At 46.1% G+C, this 19,658-nt stretch overlaps 1 protein-coding gene across 2 annotated transcripts in view; it reads right to left on the minus strand.

Moving 5' to 3' along the window:
• GRIK3 (glutamate ionotropic receptor kainate type subunit 3) overlaps positions 1 to 19,658 on the minus strand; it is a 234,016-nt gene that overhangs the window by 103,654 nt on the left and 110,704 nt on the right. For both annotated transcript variants that reach the window (XM_054012104.1, XM_054012105.1), the window contains exon 2: positions 2,290 to 2,466. In XM_054012104.1, the coding sequence (XP_053868079.1) occupies positions 2,290 to 2,466 (177 nt within the window). The remainder of the gene's footprint in view (positions 1 to 2,289; positions 2,467 to 19,658) is intronic.

A 19,658-nucleotide genomic window follows, 5' to 3' on the forward strand; every position in this document is an offset into this window, starting at 1 on the left:
AAATAAGCTGACCTTTATGGGCCTGGTCTAGTACGAGCATCTCAGACAAAAGGCTCTCGGAAGTCAGTGGAAGTTCTCTCTGGTGTAATGAGAGCAGGATTGGGGTGCTAATGAACTGAACGTCATCACCTGTGTTATAAACATCGCACCGACACTGTGCAGAAGCTTGCATCTTGTGGTGTACAAGCTACATTCCATTTGGTAAGGCAGAAACCACACTGCTTCCTGCCAGGTAGGGAGTGTGCGCACAAACATGGTCACTTGCACACTCACGTATGCACGCGCACAAGTGCCCCTTCGTTGGTTCCTGTGTGGTTTAACATCCAGCAAAAAATTAATGCTTCAGTGAAGATAAACATGATACTTACACTTCAGCCTAGCACAGTGCAGGGGTCACAAAACCTAGGGGAACTTCCAAGATAAAACCCCCTGAAAAAAGCAAATATCAGCCTTGATTCCTGGTAGACTCTGTGACAATCAGTTACCAGCTTTGTCTATTGATGCCGCTCTGGTCTGTGAATTCGGACAGAGTCATACTTTTGCTGAGCAGGTTTCCCCCCACACACCCCGCCCCCCCAGCTGAAGCTAATCCATCACCTTCACAAGCTGACAGGTCAAACACAACCAGAGCACTTGCTGTGCCATTCAGTTTCTCCCTCCCGCCCTCCGGACCTCACTCCCTCGCAGCTCAAAGCAACTGGCATCCAATAACCAGAACGACTTGCGGCGGTGGGGCGAAGGGAGGTGCAATCCCGCTATACTAGAAATAGGTGGTGGGCAGACCAACTCTTCCATGTTGATCCAATTTCTAAGCTTTTAGGGTCCACCATTACTATTCCACACTTCTGTGCTTTTAAAAAGTTCACCAAACCGTCACCTCCAACATTATAGCACATCCATACAAACCACAACAGGCAAGCAGCATTTAATAACGGCACAACCCATCATTTCAATGCTCATGTTTTACCCTTCTTTTCATGTGTGTGTGTGTGGGGGTGGGAGGATAGGGGGACTCTGTTTCATTGAATAGAGTTCTCAGTCTTTACCTAGCAATGCAAAGGCACCAGGAAGTGGCATATTAATTAAACATGAAGGAGAGGCTTAAAAACATAACTTTAGTTACTTGTCATAGTCCATTAATATCACGTCTAAGTGGAGCTGCTCAAGAGCCTTGCAAACTTTCGAGTTGGAAGAGAAATAGGTTAGCTGCCTAGGGTTAGCGGGTGGAGGAGTTGTACAGTCTAGTGACCGGCCTAGAATAAGGAGCCGGGAGATGCATGGCTGAGCGTCTGATTTACAAGGCTTTTGATCTGGAATTCACTTGACCACTTGGTGCCTCAGTCAACTCAGCTGTAGAAACAGGCAATGAACCTGCACAGACTGGGTGCTACAATGGTCCTGAGGATTCTAGGAAAAGATATTCATAAAATCCAGTAAAGTGGTGGCCACTTTCCACCTGAAGTGGGAGAATCCCGACGAGTGAGAGTCAGGATTATTTTAGTTTCTGCCATCAACACCTTTGGTGGCATCTTGGAATTTCCTATTGCAGGAAGTTCAAGTACATGGAAACATCTGCATGAAAAATACAGTGGGCTTCAACACCTGTTCCTTTGTGTGTTTGTTTTAATAAAGAAACTAGTGCACAGGCTACAGAAGACAAGGAAGCTCGAGTCTGGCTGGCTTGAGGCTCCTGAAACTGTCCACCTTTTCTCACTGTGGTCAGGTTATTTCAAAAATATGGACCTGTGTGTAAACCCCAATTCAGAGAAAGCAATGTGAGCAGCTCTGAATGCAGTGATTACTCAGATTCCTCTGGGAGATGCAGGGCCAAGATTTTATGGGGTCTACCTGTATCAGTGGAGCCCGGTGTTGTTAACCTTTGGCACACTGTTATAGCATTCCAGGTAGGTTCTAATCTCCCTCCCTGCCATGCACACCAGGTCATGTACTTCCAGGAAGGATGCTGCCAAAGGTGGCATCCAAGTGGGTATATGCATGATGTCTCCAGCAGTGCCTTGTTACCATCGCTGATCGCAGTACTCGTAAGATATTTATTTTTGCTACATGCATATATCAGTCACTTGTAGGTGATCTGAACCTTAGCAGCTTCAGCTGACATGGAGTAAAATGAAAATGGGTAGAAGAGATGACATTTTTAAAATAAATAATTAAATAAAGCCATTAAAGACCTTCAAGCTCCTGGCTACATGTTCAACAGGTGAGCAGAGAGCAGTCGGCCTCTGCTCCAGCCAATTCTTCACCAGATGGAGAAACATGCTATCTACTTACCTTTCTTAGTGGCTTCAAAGCTGTCATGGAAGTGTATCCTCTGAATGTCATAGGTTAATGTTGTGTTAGGCAACAAAGTTCTATTTCTATTGATAATATTGGCAGAAAATCTAAAGGCTTGCTCCTCGGCACTCATAACCTGGGCGTTGGGGCCATCTGCATACTCGAAAATTCCTCCTGCAAGACAGGACCAAAATAGTTACCAACAACATGAAGGTTCAGGAGCACCCTCTTCAGCGTGTCCAGAGACAAACTCCTGGGAAAAGCCGACACATTTCAAAGCTACATTAGGGCTACCGCCAGTGGTAAAAAAAGAAATAGGTAAACTAATCTCCCTTTACCCGCATTTATGCTCACTACACTACTGGCTACAGCCATGTCTCCCCTGGATTTATCAGCGAGTGGGAACTTCCATATCTTCCAAACTGCATGGCGGGGCCTCTCTCAATTTCCCTAGGAAGCTCAGGGGAGTTTGGGAGCCCAGCCGCTCACTGCTGTGTACATGATTGTGCACATTCTGTTTTGACTTGAGCACCCAGCCCAGAGATGGCAGGCAGGGAAGCCAAGTCAGATTATGGTGACACCTAAAAACAAGAAACGGGGCCTCTCTGAGAAGGAGGGTTTCCATGGTTCCCCTTTTACTGCTGGGGAGATGCTGGTGGCTTATGTTGGGGCTGAAACCAGGGATGCTCAGAGATAGTAACAATTCCGGAAATATTTTGTCATAAGTTTCTCTCTCCCTATCCCGCCCTGTTTTGCCATCCCCCACTTTCCTTCCCCTTCCCCTTCCCCTGACTAGCTGAGATTAGAGGTGACTGAGCCTCAATCAACATCAGAGAGAAAGGATACAGAGGCCAGGATAGACCAGGTTGAATTTTTTTTTCCATTTAAACAAAAGGCATTTTGACTACTATAAATATTTTTGTTGGACATTTTTGTTTTGGTCAAAATATTTGTTTTTTCATGAAAAACTGGAAACTGCAACATTTTCAGTAATTTTTTTTCAGTTTTTGATTTAAATGTTTGGTTTTCACAATCAAACAATTACAATTTTAATACATTTTTTGTTTGTGATTTTGGTTTTCAAAATCTGCTGAAAATTGAAACATTTTCAAATGAAATTAAGAAAAACACATTTAAGAAACCGTCCCATCAAACAGAATTGATATTTTCCAACCAGCTGTTGCTAGGAGGATAAGAATAAAGTGGGTGTGGAGCATAAGGAGAGCTGGTCAGGAATTTTCCAACAACATTTTTTTCTGCTGGAAAACACCAATTTGTCAAAACCAAAACTGTTCAAAGGAAAGGGTCAGTTTCAGTGAATCTCCAAATTTGAAAAAAAAAAAAAAAAGAAAAAGAAAAACAAAGTGTCAAAGTCATCAAAATGGGAAATTTTGACATTTTAAAAAATAATTTTTTGCTTTTCAAGTTGTTTTGAAACAACATTTTGTTTTGAAATTTTAGCTAATTTATACTAAACAAGAGTAAACTTTTTTTTAAATGGTCAAAATTAAACCAAAATGAAATTTTGTTCACCTTATTGGTTCACAATTTTTTTTCTTTTAAGATTTTGAATTTTTGTCCCCATTTGGAACAGATTTTTTTTTTTCTCCTGAAGCAGTTAAATCGTTTCCCACCCTGCTCTAGTGCAGAGTTCTGGGAACAAAGTCTGGAGCCTTTAAATTCTAAGTCACCAAGTTGAACATGGTCCAAGTTGACAGTGACCAGGAATTGCCGCCTTGGCTTCCCCTTCTGGGCCCGATCTCCTGCCATGCTGTGATATCTTATGTCTTAGATTCTCCACCAATGAAGCAATCAGTGTGTTGACTTTTACCATACACCGTTATTGTGCTGTGTGAATAATGCAGAATTATAATTAATATAAGAATTGGGAGTGAAATCTCCAGCTGCTTTCTGCTCATCCTTAAGTTCCCTCTTTGTCATTCCTTATTTTTAGTTTCCTCTGCCCCATCTTTTTTTGTCCTCATTGAATTTGGCTCTCCAAGTCCTTAGTTCAGACAAGCAGAAACTTCTGAGTTTGCCTACAACTACAGCCTGCACTGCTCAATAATGCACGGCTTGAACGCATGCTCTTCCATGTTTGGAAATTGTTAATGCCATTACATTTCCCCAACGGCAGCGAGCTCATGTCATGGTATCGCTTGCTTTCTTGGCTCTGCATTTGTAAGTCTTGTCCTCAATTCCCCACTGGCAGCCTCTCTAATTGAAGTGACTGAGTGAGGGCGTAAATTATGTAATTGTATATCCTTGTCTCGGCAATGTAGGAACAATCTTTTGCCCCTAAAGAGCCCTGGTAAGACACACAAACCTGACTCTGTGTGATAACACGCAAATCAAAACACTTAATGAATGAATGAGCTCCGCAAATGCAGCTGGTAACAGATGGTCTCCAGGTTCAATAGCTGGAAGCAAGCCTTCCTCTTTGATTTAGGAAAGCCTTTACAATGTTTCGTTATAGATGGCAGACACCTTATCAGCTCTATTGGTATTTAAGAAACTACATGCCTCCTCCTTCCAGGTCCAAACCACACTGTCTATACATGTTTATATTAATTTGGTGCTGGTCAAGAGTGCCAGGCTGATGGCAGCTGGGACTGAAGCCCCTAGGAGGATGTATATACAGCAAGTAAACAGCCCCTTAGCCTGAGTCAGCAGACACAGGCCAGCCCCGGGTGTTTAATTGCAGTGTAGACATTCCCTAATTCATCCACAGGCCGGTAACTTAACAGGTCAAACTTCCCCCACACCATGTTTAAAATGGATCAAGGGAAAGATTTTTCTGCACAATATACAGTGACAGACCCAGACCAGTGGGGTACAGGAGTCTGGTAGAGGCAAATATACTGGTCACTGGATGAGTAGTTTTCTGTTCCCTGAGTGACCAGAGCAGGGGCTGCACTAGAGTAATCAGGAACCTCCTAGAACCAGTTAAGGCAGGCAGGCTAATTAGGACACATGGAGCCAATTAAGAAGAAGCTGCTAGAATCAATTAAGGCAGGCTAATCAGGGCACCTGGGTTTTAAAAAAGGAGCTCACTTCAGTTTGTGATGCGAGTGTGAGGAGCTGGGAGCAAGAGGTGCAAGGAGCTGAGAGTGAGAGGGTGTGCTGCTGGAGGGCTGAGGAGCACAAGCGTTATCAGACACCAGGAGGAAGGTCCTGTGGTGAGACTAAGGAAGGTCTTTGGAGGAGGCCATGGGGAAGTAGCCCAGGGAGTTGTAGCTGTCATGCAGCTGTTACAGGAGGCACTATAGACAGCTGCAGTCCACAGGGCCCTGGGCTGGAACCTGGAGTAGAGGGTGGGCCTGGGTTCCCCCCAAACCTCCCAATTGACCTGGACTGTGGGCCCTCCCAGAGGGGAAGGTCTCTGGGCTGTTCCCCAACCCACATGGTGAATCAGATGGTGAGGCAAGAAAATCTGCCAATAAGTTCAGGACCCACCAAGATAGAGGAGGAACTTTGTCACAATACATTCAGCTTGCGAATGTCATGGCCACAAGATGTCACTGAGGCTAAGAGCTTAGTGGGATGCAAAAAAAAAAAAAAAAAATGGAGCATTTATATGAATAGCAATAATGTCCAGAGTTGATATAGCAAGGATTCAAAAAACAAACACACACTTCCACCAGTTTTGGAAGGGCTCTTAACTCTCCTGCTTCAGGGTATAACCAGCTTCTAAAGATTGGGGGACAGGAAGGAAATTACTCTAAGGGCAGGTTATCAGTTTCTTATACCCTCCTCTTTGACAGTGGCCAGCACTAGCTGCTAGAGACAGGACACTGAACTAGGTGGACACATGATTTTATTGAGTTTAGGGCAGATAATTCTTATGTTTTACAGAAGACATAAAAATTGGTACCAAGTATCAGAGGGGTAGCCGTGTTAGTCTTTAAGGTGCCACCAGATTCCTCGTTGTTTTTGTGGATACTGACTAACAGATTTATTTGGGCATAAGCTTTCGCGGATAAAAACCCCACTTCGACTCCATGCATCTGAAGAAGTAGTTTTTTTTACCCACGAAAGCTTATGCCCAAATAAATCTGTTAGTCTTTAAGGTACCATAAAAATTGGGGTAGTGGTCAACAATGAAGAGGACTAGTCACCAATTCAGAACTATCTGGATCGCTTGGTAAACTGGGCGCAAGCCAACAATATGCCTTTTAATACAGCTAAATGTAATGTACTCATCTAGGAACACAGAATGCAGGCCGTGCTTACAGAATGGGGGACTCTATCCTGGAAAGCTGAGACTCTGAAAAAGATCTGGGCATTGTGGTAGATAATCAGCTGAATACAAGCTCCCAATGTGACACTGTGGCCAAAAGAGCTAATGCCATCTTGGGATGCAGAAAACAGGGGAACATAGAGTAGCAGTAGAGAGGTTATTTTACCTCCATATATGACACTGGTGCGACCACTGCTGGAATCCTGTGTCCAGTTCTGGAGCCCCCAATTCAAGAAGGATGTTGATCAATGGGAGAGGGTTCAGAGAAGAGTCACGAGAATGATTAAAGTATTAGAAAACCTGCCTTATAGTGATAGACTGAAAAAGTTCAATCTACTTAGCTTAACAAAGAGAAGACTAAGGGGTGACTCGATTACACAGCTCTTCAGTCTAAGCAGAGAAAGAAATAACATGATCCCATGGCTAGAAGTTGAAGCTAGACAAATTCAGACTGGAAATAAGGCATAAGTTTTTAACAATGAGGGTAATTAACCATTAAAACCATTTGCCAAGGGCTGTGGGGGATTCTCCATCACTGGCAATTTTTAAAATCAAGATGGGATGTTTTTCTAAGAGCTTTGCTCTAGGAATTATGTCGGAGATGTTCTCTGGCCTGTGCTATGTAGGAGGTCAGTCTAGATGATCACAATGGACCTTTCTGGCCTTGAAATCTATCAATCTATGAATGTTCCTACCACCCCCAAACATCAACAGCCCATCTCTAGGGGTGTTCAGTTTCCCTGGCTAATTCAGTCCTTTGCTTCTGTTGACATCATGGTGATGATGATTGTGAATACATGGTCATTAGGGCCTGCTCTGGGACATTTCCCTGTGAAATAGAAGCACAACCCTCTGGCAATAACTTCTGGTCACTGCCAACTGGGGACAGGTGCAACCAAGTGATCTTGGAAACGCTATCCACAGTCCTCAATGCTGTACGGTCCCCTTATTCTGAATTTCCTGACCCCTAGATCCTTGTCCTCTAGCAGTGCTTGCTCCTCTTGTATCTCAGACAGGAATATTAGCAGCATGTGGCCGTTTTAATGTACTGCTCTGCTCAGCCAGCAAAGGGTGTCCCTTCCCCAACCCAAGGGAGGCTCCTGTGAGCCTACACGCCATACTGCCGCTTGGAGTTCTCCCTCTCGTTCCCTTTTTATCCTGTGAAATATTTATAGGGCCACGGAGCCATTCTCCATCCCAGCAAAAGCAAAACTCCACCTCATTGACATTAATTATTCAGTATCTATCGTCAGGAGCATCTCTCTCATTCAAACATCACATTAAAAATACCCAGCTACGAAAACCCTTCACTCTGCGAGATGGCATCCCATCTGCTCCCTTGGCCCAGCCAGCCAGGCCAAACAAACTAGTGAGACCAGCTCAGCCTCGCACCGCCACAGCAGCTTGGAAGTCAAACGGGGAACAGCTTGTCAGGGCGCTGATCTGACCAAGTAAACAATGAGCGCTCTGAATGAAGGGGCAGCCAGGGGCCAGATACTGGGGTGGGGCAGCAGGGGCAGGAGAGGTGCATGGTGGAAGGGCAGGGGGGACATTGATGCTTAGTTATTTATGCCATTACAAACAGCAGAGAACAGCAAATGTGCAGAGGGGAAGGGATGAGGCTCACCAATGGCTTTGTCACTCACTCACTCTCTGCTCTTGGGCAGCTCATTTTCTTGGCCCTCTTCATGCCTCAGTTTCCCCATGTTGCACACGGGGATAGTAACACTTTGTATGTACATATAGGAGGATCCCAGAAACTGTTTGTACACGAGTGGATCATTCGAGTATGCAAAGTTACTCCCAGGCATAAGCATTTGCAGGATTGGGGCCTTAATTTGTGCTTCTGAAGGCAAGGACTTTCCTTTGAACAAGTCTGCACTGCTCCAAAAGCACAGATATTACTGTAGAAATAATGAACAATAATAAAAATAAAACCCATTGGTGAGGCTCATCCCTTCCCCTTTGCACAAAGGTTTTCAACCCAGCACATTTCAGCAGCAGGATTTTGTTCTCTAGCATTATGCTGAACTGAACTGGCTTCATGTTGCATTGATTAGCAAATGGCTGACATTGTGTTTTCGCCCAGCTCAGAGCTTTCAGAGTTGGTTTTGAGTGTGTCTTAGTGTGATAGAATACAGTAGGATTCGGTATGCGGATTATCAGTGTTTGATCCCAAATAAATTAACACTCCAGACATCCATTTGGATAGAAGAGGCTTTACTTCAAGAAAGGATTCTCTGTGCAACCACCCAGCAACTTGAATTTAGTGCCAGGCGATGAGAAAGGAGACAGGCACAGCTAATATATTTCTGATTACAGTGCTGGCTGAAGAACGCATTGGGACAGAGGCAATGTGAAATATACCTGCATTTGCTAAGGTGTTAGAGAGAGCCAACAGGTAGCAATATATGACAGAATAATCTTTTACACAGAGACCTGGGGCGGGAGGGAGGGGTGAACAACTGGCGACAAATCTCTTCAGTCTAATCAAATGTGCTGAAAAGAACAACTACTGTACATCCCTTTGGAAATTCCCTGTTGCCTTTTCCCCTGGATTGGCGTGGTTTCCTCTCTTAGCTCCTGTGTCTTTTCTTCACATACGTTCTTCACAATCATTACTTACAGAGCCTAATAACTAGCTTGGGAAGGGTTGATTAATGTATAATCTTCATCGTGATTACACAGTGTAATTGGCATTAATTTGGAGAGCCAGCTAATTATGAAAATAATTGTCACAGCTTTTCCATTTTAATAAAATGGGGAAATGGGCTTGCACTATTGAGAGAAGTGGGGATACAGTAATAGCGTGTGGAGCCCAGGGTTTGTTCCATGTACACCTGGCACATGAGGCGAGTCGGGGCAAAGACAATCTTTCAGGGTTGCAATAAGAAAAACTAGCATCAGAAAAGAAATAACCTTAGGAAAATATCCTGAAAACCAACCTCCGCTCACCGTTCCCCTGAGTAACAAACCACAGTGAGGTCAGTCTCAGCTCAGCCACCCTCAGAACAAACACTCGTTAATATTTCAAAGCAGAGTTTTCCCCCTTGTTCACGTTGTGTGAAACAATCCTTCTCACTACCAGTGAAGCAGTGAGGCTCTCACAAGTGCCCAGAAAAGCCAAACAGTTTTCATTCCTGACCTCGCTGTGATTTTATTTTTAAAAGTAAACAAACAAGGCTGGTGGGGGTGGGGGAAAGGAAGGAGGTACGCACCGGTTTTTCTTTCCCTGAAGATGGATATTTGCCAATTTTGCAGTAAATAACACTAACACATGGAGGACAAATTTGGCATTTTTACTCAAAAGTCAGTAAAAATGGTGAAATGCTGCTTGTGAGATGCACATTTGCACATGAAAATATCAGCTTGTGCACGTGAATACTCTAGGAGAGTTAATTAGCATGTTCACGTGGTGCTAGCGTTAATTGCATTGGCCAGACCTAGCTCTCGACGTGGTCTAAATCCTGATCTCTGTAATAGCTAGTGCAACACAATTTGCTTTATTATTATGTATGTGTACTCCAGTAGTACCTATAGGCTTCAGTTGAGATCAGGGCCCCATGGTGAAAGAAGTTCACAGACACATAGTAAGAAACAGATTCTGCCTCAAGTTGCTAGTGATATAAGTAGTAACACAGACAATGAGTGAAAGTCAGCTGTCTGTGTTTCCCCTAGGTTTCACGTGGGTGTCCTTCCTGGTCTTTTGACAAGAACTTCACCCTGACTTTGCTCAGATGAAAAAAAAATTGAAGTCAATGGACTGTAAAAGAATCAGCAATAAAAAGGTATCCACTTTTATGGATTGACTATAAATACACGTCATATGAAACACCAAAACTAAGGGTCCTTTAGTGGTGATGTATTTCTCTACAGCATTTCCCACCGCCACCCTATTTTAAAAAGTGTTTGAGATGTCTTGGAGATTAATTGAGTTACTGTTCACTTGATTTACTGCTAACAGCCTTTTCACAGTGTTACCTCCTTGTCTATTCAGATCACAGCTGCTCATCTTCCCCCTTCCTTTGCCTCCTATGGCTTTGCAGGCAGATAAAAGATGGCTGTGCTGAGGTCTCTCACCCACTCAGCTCGATTTCAGGCTTACAGGGATGCTTTGCAACATCTTCCTGATAAGCATGACAGTATTGGCTGCCTACCTGATCCCAGAAGGGACCATGCCATTGCCCTGGGTGGTCAGTGATGCTCACAGATCTCACGCCGCAATGCAATGGATTGGTTCACATTTATGAAAGTTGAACGGCCACAGGCACAGAGTGTTTGCAATTCTACTTGTAAGCAATTTTGAGGTAGGGGCCCTCTTTTAGTTCTGTTTGTACTGCGCTTAGCACACGGAGGTTCTGGCTTAGGGTTACCATATCTAACAAATAAAAAAAGAGGACACTCCACGGGCCCCGGCCCCACCCCAACTCCGCCCCTTCCCCGCCCTAACTCTGCCCCCTCCTTCCTCCCACTCCCAACCACGTGGAAAGGGCTGCCCGAGCGCTACCGGCTTCACGGTTTGCCGGGCAGCCCCCAGACCCTGGGCCCCCGGCCGGCGCTTCCCCAGCGCAGCTGGAGCCCGGGAGGGGAAGTGCCTGGCCGGGGGCGCAGGGTCCGGAGGCATGGGAGCTGCCCGAAGCCGGTAGCGCTCGGGCAGCCCAGCTCTTAAACGGAGCCGAAGAGTCAGGGGAGGAGCAGAGCCGCCGTGGGAGGGGAAATGCCTGGCCGGCATTTTCCCGGACATATTCGGCTTTTTGGCAATTCCCTCCAGACAGGGGTTTGAGTGCCGAAAAGCCGAACATGTCTGGGAAAAAGAGGACATATGGTAACCCTATTCTGGCTGGAACTCCTGGGCATCACAAGACTGCAGATAATAATAGTAATAACAACTCTCTTCTGAGGCACAGTACAGTGCTGAACACGCTTTTCCACCCTGGTGACCCTGGCTCAAATCCCATTGCCAGTGAACATTCAGTAAAATCACACCAGGCTTTGCGGCCCGGACACTTGTTCTGATCACCAAACCTACACCGGTCTCTGCCCAAGAAAGGCCCAGAGTTAGGCTAGCCAGGGTAAGGACGGGGGGGTGTATTTGCAGCAGGGGTGAATAAAGGGTAGGTGGTTTTGGCTTTGAAAAACAATCAGATCAGTTTTTCCTTTCCTAAAGCAGAGGCTCTGGGTGATTTGAATGCAAAGCTCTAGAGAGAGGAATGGTCCATGTCCTGTGACCAACACCAGCTCCAGTTCTGCTTCATCTCAATTTCAAAGGAACAAACAATTTTAAGCCAAGAGAGGATGGATTTAGTTCTTTTGCCAAACTGTAGCCAGGCATGTTTTAGCTCTGGGGTTCATTTCACCCACACTCTCAAAGTCCAAGGAGGAGGCAACAGCCCCAGATCCCTGCCTACCCCGTCTCCTTCATTCACCTTCCGTTGACAGCAGGGGCCTTGATCTCCTGTTTCTGACACCCGAACCACAGCTGTAAAACCACACCATAAGCAAGAAGCCTCACTCATGCACAACTGCATAGGGTCATAGACTCATAGACTTTAAGGTGAGAAGGGACCATTATGATCGTCTACTCTGACCTCCTGCACAACGCAGGCCACAGAATCTCACCCACCCACTCCTGTATCAAACCTGTGTCTGAGCCATTGAAGTCCTCAAATCGTGGTTTAAAGACTTCAAGGTGCAAAGAATCCTCCAGCAAGCGACCTGTTCCCCACGCTGCAGAGGAAGGCGAAAAAAACCCTGGGCCTCTGCCAATCTGCCCTGGAGGAAAATTCCTTCCCGATCCCAAATAGGGCGATCAGCTAAATCCTGAGCATGTGGGCAAGACTCACCAGCCAGACACCCAGGAAAGAATTCTCTGTAGTAACTCAGATCCCACCCCATCTAACATCCCATCACAGGCCATTGGGCATTTTTACAGCTAATAGAGAAAGATCAATTAATTGCCAAAATTAGGCTATCCCATCATACCATCCCCTCCATAAACTTATCAAGCTTAGTCTTGAAGCCAGATATGTCTTTTGCCCCCACTGCTCCCCTTGGAAGGCTGTTCCAGAACTTCACTCCTCTGATGTTTAGAAACCTTTGTCTAATTTCAAGTCTAAACTTCCTGATGGCCAGTTTATATCCATTTGTTCTTGTGTCCACATTGGTACTGAGCTTAAATAATTCCTCTCCCTCCCTGGTATTTATCCCTCTGATATATTTATAGAGAGCAATCATATCCCCCCTCAGCCTTCTTTTGGTTAGAATAAACAAGCCAAGCTCTTTGAGTCTCCTTTCATAAGACAGGTTTTCAATTCCTCGGATCATCCTAGTAGCCCTTCTCTGTACCTGTTCCAGTCTGAATTCATCCTTTTTAAACATGGGAGTCCAGAACTGCACGCAGTATTCCAGATGAGGTCTCACCAGCGCCTTGTATAACGGTACAAACACCTCCTTATCTCTACTGCATACTACATATGGCCAGGCAGACTGCAAGTATGCAGGCAGACAACTACTGCACATTGTTATTCCGGAAAGCTGAAGTATCTCATTGTATTTAGGAACTTCAGATAGCCACGCGCCACCTATTAGAACAGGCTGCTGCTGCCTAAGGATTCAACAGCCTGCGGCTGAACTGCTGATGTTTCTAAACACAAATGAATATAGTCAAAGTTGTCCCCCAAAAGGATATTGCACGTTGGAGAAAATGACTTTACAGTACTCAGAAGGCCATGCATTTAATGTCTTCCAGTGCACAATCATGCATCCTGTATCCCATACCAAAAAAGTATGCCTCACTACTCCGTGTCAACAGCTAGTAAGCAAATCATCATATTCCTAGTTAATTCCACTAGGCAACTGGAGAGAATCTGTTATTTGGATGGTAAGTCTATGACGTGTGAGACTGTTCGAATTCATACTCGTTACCAAACTTAGGGAAATATCGAGACTCCAGTGTTACCTGATGAATAATTGTGCCAATAGCGGCAACAGTTTTCCTCCAAGTCACTGCTGGATATGATCCGCTCAGTGTTCTTCAAACAGAAATGTCAAGGCATAAAAGCAACTGCATTTGCTAAAATATGTGGTTGGGAGGAAGGAGAATCTAGATCATCAAATATTAACGATGGGAAACAATGTATTTTGTGCCTTATTACATCTGTCTTTGTGTATTTTAAATATCAATCACCAGGCAGGTCAAATACTTAATCAGTTTGTAGGGTTGTTTTTTTGGGTTTTTTTTTTTTGTGCTTTAAAAGCAGGCTAATTGCTCTCCAGAGCGTGTCAATCTGCAAATGAGAAAATTCAAACTCAACTTCCCTTCTTTTTTATTTGTCTTATTTTCTGACTATTGAAAGTGTTGGTGGAATTGGGAAGTTTCAAAGGTGAAAAAACTGAAAATGAGATACAAAAATTAATATTTAAAACTCCTGTTTAAAATCTTGGCTCAAAAGGGATGGATGGAGCAGGCATTTCACAGGGACAGGGAGCTGGCATTAGACACACAGGGAGGTTTGGATGCAAGGAATTGGCGGGCTGTAGCTCTAGCTAAGTTATAGAATCTCAGGGTTGGAAGGGACCCCAGGAGGTCATCTAGTCCAACCCCCTGCTCAAAGCAGGACCAATCCCCAGACCCCTAAATGGCCCCCTCCAGGATTGAACTCTCAACCCTGGGTTTAGCAGGCCAATGCTCAAACCACTGAGCTATCCCATCCCCTGAAAATCTGTCCCTCCTTTCAGAGCAAAATCCAGATCCCATGAAACAGCAAAGTCCCGCTGCATCAAAAAGGGCAGTATTGGGCCCAGACACAATTGGCATGACCCATTCCATTCCCCCCATTCTCTGGCTCATGACAAGACCCACACAACCTCAAAACAGACCAAGCGTCCAGTCAGAATGTGGCTATGGACAACCCAGATAGGATTTAAGAAGGCCCAAGTGAATTAAGTACCCAACTCCCATTGACAAAGGCCATACACTAATACAAAGCAAAAAGATCTTGTTAGCAGCTTACAGTGCTCTACAGAATGTCTCTCTACACCATTGATTACACCGACGTGCCTTATACATATAATTTCTCTTATATGGATGTCTCAGGACAGGACCCTGTTAACCATATAGGTGTGAGCTGCTTTATGTTTCCCAGGTTAAAACTCGTTTTCTGTGCTTTCTATCCCACCAGTTTAATTCTTGTCTAGTCAAAATCTGGCAGACAAGTTTTCTGGCCCAAAGCCATTTTCCTTAAACGGCTGGTTATTTTTAGCTTCACAGCAGCTAAATGTACAAGAAAGTCAAAGCGTTTCAGGTGTTTTCCAATTTAACAAAACAAACCAGCTTCGTTCTAGGAAAGGGAATTTCAGCAGCCCTTAGTCTGTCGTGTAATCACATACCTTTTTCTCTTTATAAAATCACGGTGTTATTTAGCTTTGAGAAACAGCTACATTTGATCACACTTTCCCCTCCCCTGCTGACAGTGTTGCTAACACACTTAGACAGTGTCCTGACAGTCCCCTCCATTGATGGCATTCTGGAACAAGCCCTTGTTTTGAAAAAGATCTTCCTGAGGATGCAGAGAGCATTACTTTCTGCAGAGACAACATGGGATGCACCCTGAAGCATTTCCTACACCTCCCATCTACCCTTCAGCCCCAGACTGTGTGTGTTCTCTCAAACGTAGGGCCCGTGGGATTTCCTTCCCTTGCAATTGTTTTCTTTCCTTCTGAGTGCAGGGCTGCTTGTTTTGTCCTTTTCAGCTTGGTTCTATTTTTGTGGTGAAACTGGCAAAAAATTGGCCCTGGGACAACATTCTGATGAGATTGAGTGGGGAAAATGTCTGTTTTCTATGTCAGGGGTTCTCAACCTTTTTCTTTCTGAGCCCGTCTCATCCCCCCCCCCCCCCCTCCCCAACATGCTATAAAAACTCCACGCCCCCCCTGTGCCACAATAACTGGTTTTCTGCATATAAAAGCCAGGGCTGGTGTTAGGGGGTAGCAAGCCGGGCAATTACCTGGGGTCCCACGCCACATGGGGCCCTGTGAAGCTACATTGCTCAGGCTTCGGCTTCAGCCTCAGGTGGCCGAGCTCAGGGCCTTGGACATCAGCCCCATGCGGGGGGGGGGCCTTCGGCTTTCTGCCCTGGGCCCCAGCGAGTCTAATGCTGGCCCTGCTTGGCGGCCCCCCTGAAACCTGCCCGTGGCCCCAAAGGGTGCCCCGGACCCCTGGTTGAGAATCACTGCTCTATATGACAAACTGGCAAAACGAGTCTCCAGAATTTAATTTCTCCGAATCCCTTCCTCCAGAATGGCTGCCAGAGAGTCACAGAGCTGCAGCCAACTGGGAAACCAAGTGAAGCCACCAGAGGCTTTGACTCCCCACCCCTCAGTGCTCAGAAGGCAGCAAGGCAGGGATGGGTGCGGCAGTGCTCAGACCGAGGCAGTGCTCTGTATGGCCCCTGGGAAAGGAAGATAATGCTGTTGTGTCCACTCTCAGGGACGGTTTTGAAGATTCACACCTGCAAACCGACTGAGTGACTCAGCAGAAAGAAAATCCCTGTGGTCCACAAGTCGTTCCCTGAGAGTAGAAACAACAGCATTATCTTGGAAGTGAAAATATGAAATAAATGCAGTGACATCAACCCCATCCAAAAGGGAATGAATACACAGGTAAGAGAGAAAGAGGCACAGTGACTGATCTACTCAAGAATGGCCTTCTCTCCCATCTCTGTGCTCCAAACAGCCATTAGTGTATAACGGGGCCCTGGGCTTAAGTGCCAGGTGAGCTGGAGCTCACCAGTCCCTGCACCCTCATGGCAGCGCAATCGGGTGTCTTCCAAAAGTCACACCGAGCGATTCTGTGGAAGACTCTTTATGAAGCAAGAGGGGAAGATAAAGTCCAGAAGAAGCTGGAAACTCCATCCTACAATTCACCTTTTACTGAGGAGTCCTTTGTGCTGTGTGGGAATTATAAGGACGCAGAAGATACACAAAGGGATCCTTTCCCTGCCCCTCACGCTCAGCCCCATAGCTCACACCTCCTGCACCAACAGATAGGATAGAAGTAAGACCCCTGCAGTAAAACTAACCCAGACTTTACTTCCTGGGGCAGCGGCAGAGATCTGCTCAGCAGCAGCGAAGATCCAGGCTTTTCTATAGGCAATAACTGGAACTTGCACGTTTTAATTCCTCCACAGCAGAAATTGGAAATGATTCTTAAGGGCATAGATTGGTTTCTTGCTCTGACAGAACAGCAAAGGAACTGAATTCCTGCCCCCTGTACACTTTCAGTGATGATGCATTGGCCCTGTCACGTCAGCTTGGCAGAGCCTAATGTGATGCAACGTGGTCATGTAGCTGATGCAATTTGAGGCTACAAAGGCATGGACTGAATGAAACAGAAACCTGGGGAATCAGCTGCCTGTTACTTACAGGACTGAGCTCTCCGAAGGGGATTCTCCGTGTGAATATTAACGGCTCCCAAACAGCCCCTGCGTCAGAGACTGGCTTTGCAGGGCTGTGTCACGACTGTAACATCATCGGCACAGTTCTAGTCAGTGTTTCCTTTCTTTTCTAAAGGAAAAAAGATGGGACTTGGGCCTTTCCTGGGGCAGCCCTACATTCTTCTCTCAGAGGGGTGTCTTCTGTCACCTTTACCTGCATTTTCTAAGGGACAAGGGCTTCTTTCCATTACGACCCCTTCGTGCCACATCAAGGAAGCCAGGGAGGAACGCAGCAGGTCTGGCCACCTTGGACTTTCCCCTGCACAAGGAGAATCCTTAAATGACATAGACCCAGCCATCACCCCACTGCAGCCCCGCACAGCTCCAGTTACCCCTGGCTGCTGGAAAGGCTGTGTGGGGCCATGAGCAACTGGGTGTATTTGGGAGCAGCCCTGAGGCTCCTGGACAGCCCCCAAGTACGGAGTAAATCTCCTCCCTCCTCAGCTCGCATCCTACTGCTGAGCTCAACTCAGCTGGAGCTAAGGGACAGACCTGACTGCTTTATTTCTCTTTCCCCAATAGCCTGGCTTGAAAAGAGCTGTGCTGACTAGTGTCCTACTGCTTGGCAAGCATGTGTGGCAGAGAGTGCCTGGAAAATCTACTGGAGACCTGGAGGGAGCGAGTCCAGGGACAGACTCGACAGCTTGCCGTACATCTCACCTACCCATCATGGGTCCCTGGGCCCTAGCCTCATGAAACCATGTGTTGAAAAGCAGCGGCAGGCTCATGGGATTGGAATGGGAAACCTTCAGGTCCAAGGAAACTGCTCGGGTTCTCCAGCATTCCACGTACCGTACCACAGCTCCCAAGCTGAACGGGCTCTATAAATACACATCAGCATACGGGGCTATCACGTCCTAACCATCAATATACAACCAGTGCCTCGAACTGGGAACCTAGCAGACCGGCTTTATCCTGGATTACATGAACAGTAGCCGAGGAGGAGTAAATAGGCTGCTTGGGGAAACTACAGAGGACCAGCGCTGCTCACCAAAAACCAACCCCTCGTTGTAAATCCTGGACGCAGGCTCCTGGAAGTAATCTCCAGTCTGGGCTGTTCAGGAGGGAGAAACCTTAAACCCCTCTGCCTGGGGCTGGAGGAAGCCCTCAGATGCTAAGCTCTGTAATATGGGTTCAGGTTTGGTGTGCAGATGGGTACAGCAGAGGCAAACAGACGTGGCCTGTGTCTCCTCACAGCTTTGTGAAACTGGTGCGACGCCCCTGAGGCAGAGAGGTGGGCTGGCCTTGTGGTTAAGGCAGCGGACTGGGACTCAGGAGGCAGGGTTCAGAGTCTGGCTCTGCCACAGACTGTCTTTGAAACTTTGGGCAAATCACCTCATCTCTTTTTCTCCTCTTGGTTCACCATCTGAGGCTAAAACCTCAGAGTGGGGGTTCTGAGTGTGAAATAAACCGTGCTCTGTGAAGCACTTCGAGTTAAACATTTTATTAAAGCTAATGTTAAAAAAAATTATATAATAAACAGGCTGAGAAAAGAGTGTCTGTCCACCTGGCTATAGTGCTTAGATTATCCACAAATACAAAGTTTGCTTTAAAAGATACATAATCAGCAATAACCCAAATTTAGGTGAATAAATGTAACAATACAGTTTAGATCTACAGTGCTACAGTGATGAAGTGGTCTTCAGTGGAGTCACTTCCCAGTTTTAGATCCTAATCAGGCCTGTTAGCATGCGCTGGTTTCCTGTCTGTCTCAGGCACTTGGCAAGCCCTCCTCACCTCTGAGCATATCAATCGACGGTGAACTGAGGCTCTGAGACATAAAATAACCTGCACAAGTCCACACGAAGTGTCTGTGAGGGAGCTCGGAAATAAACCCAGGTGTCTCAAGCTTCCAGGCTAGCGCCCTACCCTCTGGACCATTCTTCTTCTCTAAACCTTCCTGAATGGAGGATTTTTGTAGCATTTTATTGCCAAGGCAGATTTCTCTAGTCTGGGAGGGGGGTTGGAGAGGAAACGCCGTGGGAACCATCTGCACCAGCAGCATCGGTATTTCACACCCAGCATGTCACTGGGCTCGGGTCCCTTACACCAGTTGGTTTATCCAGAATGCAAGTCGAAAGCCAGAGCACGAGAGCCTGTCTCAAATCATGCTGGCCATTGTGACCGAAAGGTCGGGGAAGCATCGTGGGATAGGACATGCCCAGCCAGCTTCCGCCTCTCTCTAGTTAGCACGATGAACGATTCGTTTCACTTCTGTTCAGCTTGTCCTCCGACCTTGTAACTGTGGGGAAAACACGAGATTGTGTCTGGGCTCCAATCCCAAGTGCACTTAGAAGTGTCAGACTGAAAACCAAATCTTTAATGCTAACAAACCATCTCCCTCCAAGAAGAAGTGAAGTGCTTGTTGCTGGAAACCCTCTCCTCGGCTCAGAGCATAATATCGCCAAGTATCCTCGCGGTGGGTGCATTTTTAAAAGCCTTTCCATGTAAGAGTAAAGTTCAGCACAACACTGAAGATCCGGCTGGCCAGAGAGGTGTTAGCAGCATGACTAAGAGGGTCAGGCAGAGTTACTGTGGATCCCGCCATCCTGGGGGGAAAGTCTCCATTTATCAGGTGCTGCTTTGCTTCCACACAAGGCCGACTGGAGGAAGGAGAAATCTCGTCCCTCAGG

Source organism: Malaclemys terrapin, chromosome 22, assembly GCF_027887155.1.
Source record: "Malaclemys terrapin pileata isolate rMalTer1 chromosome 22, rMalTer1.hap1, whole genome shotgun sequence".
Taxonomy (NCBI): Eukaryota; Metazoa; Chordata; order Testudines; family Emydidae; genus Malaclemys; species Malaclemys terrapin.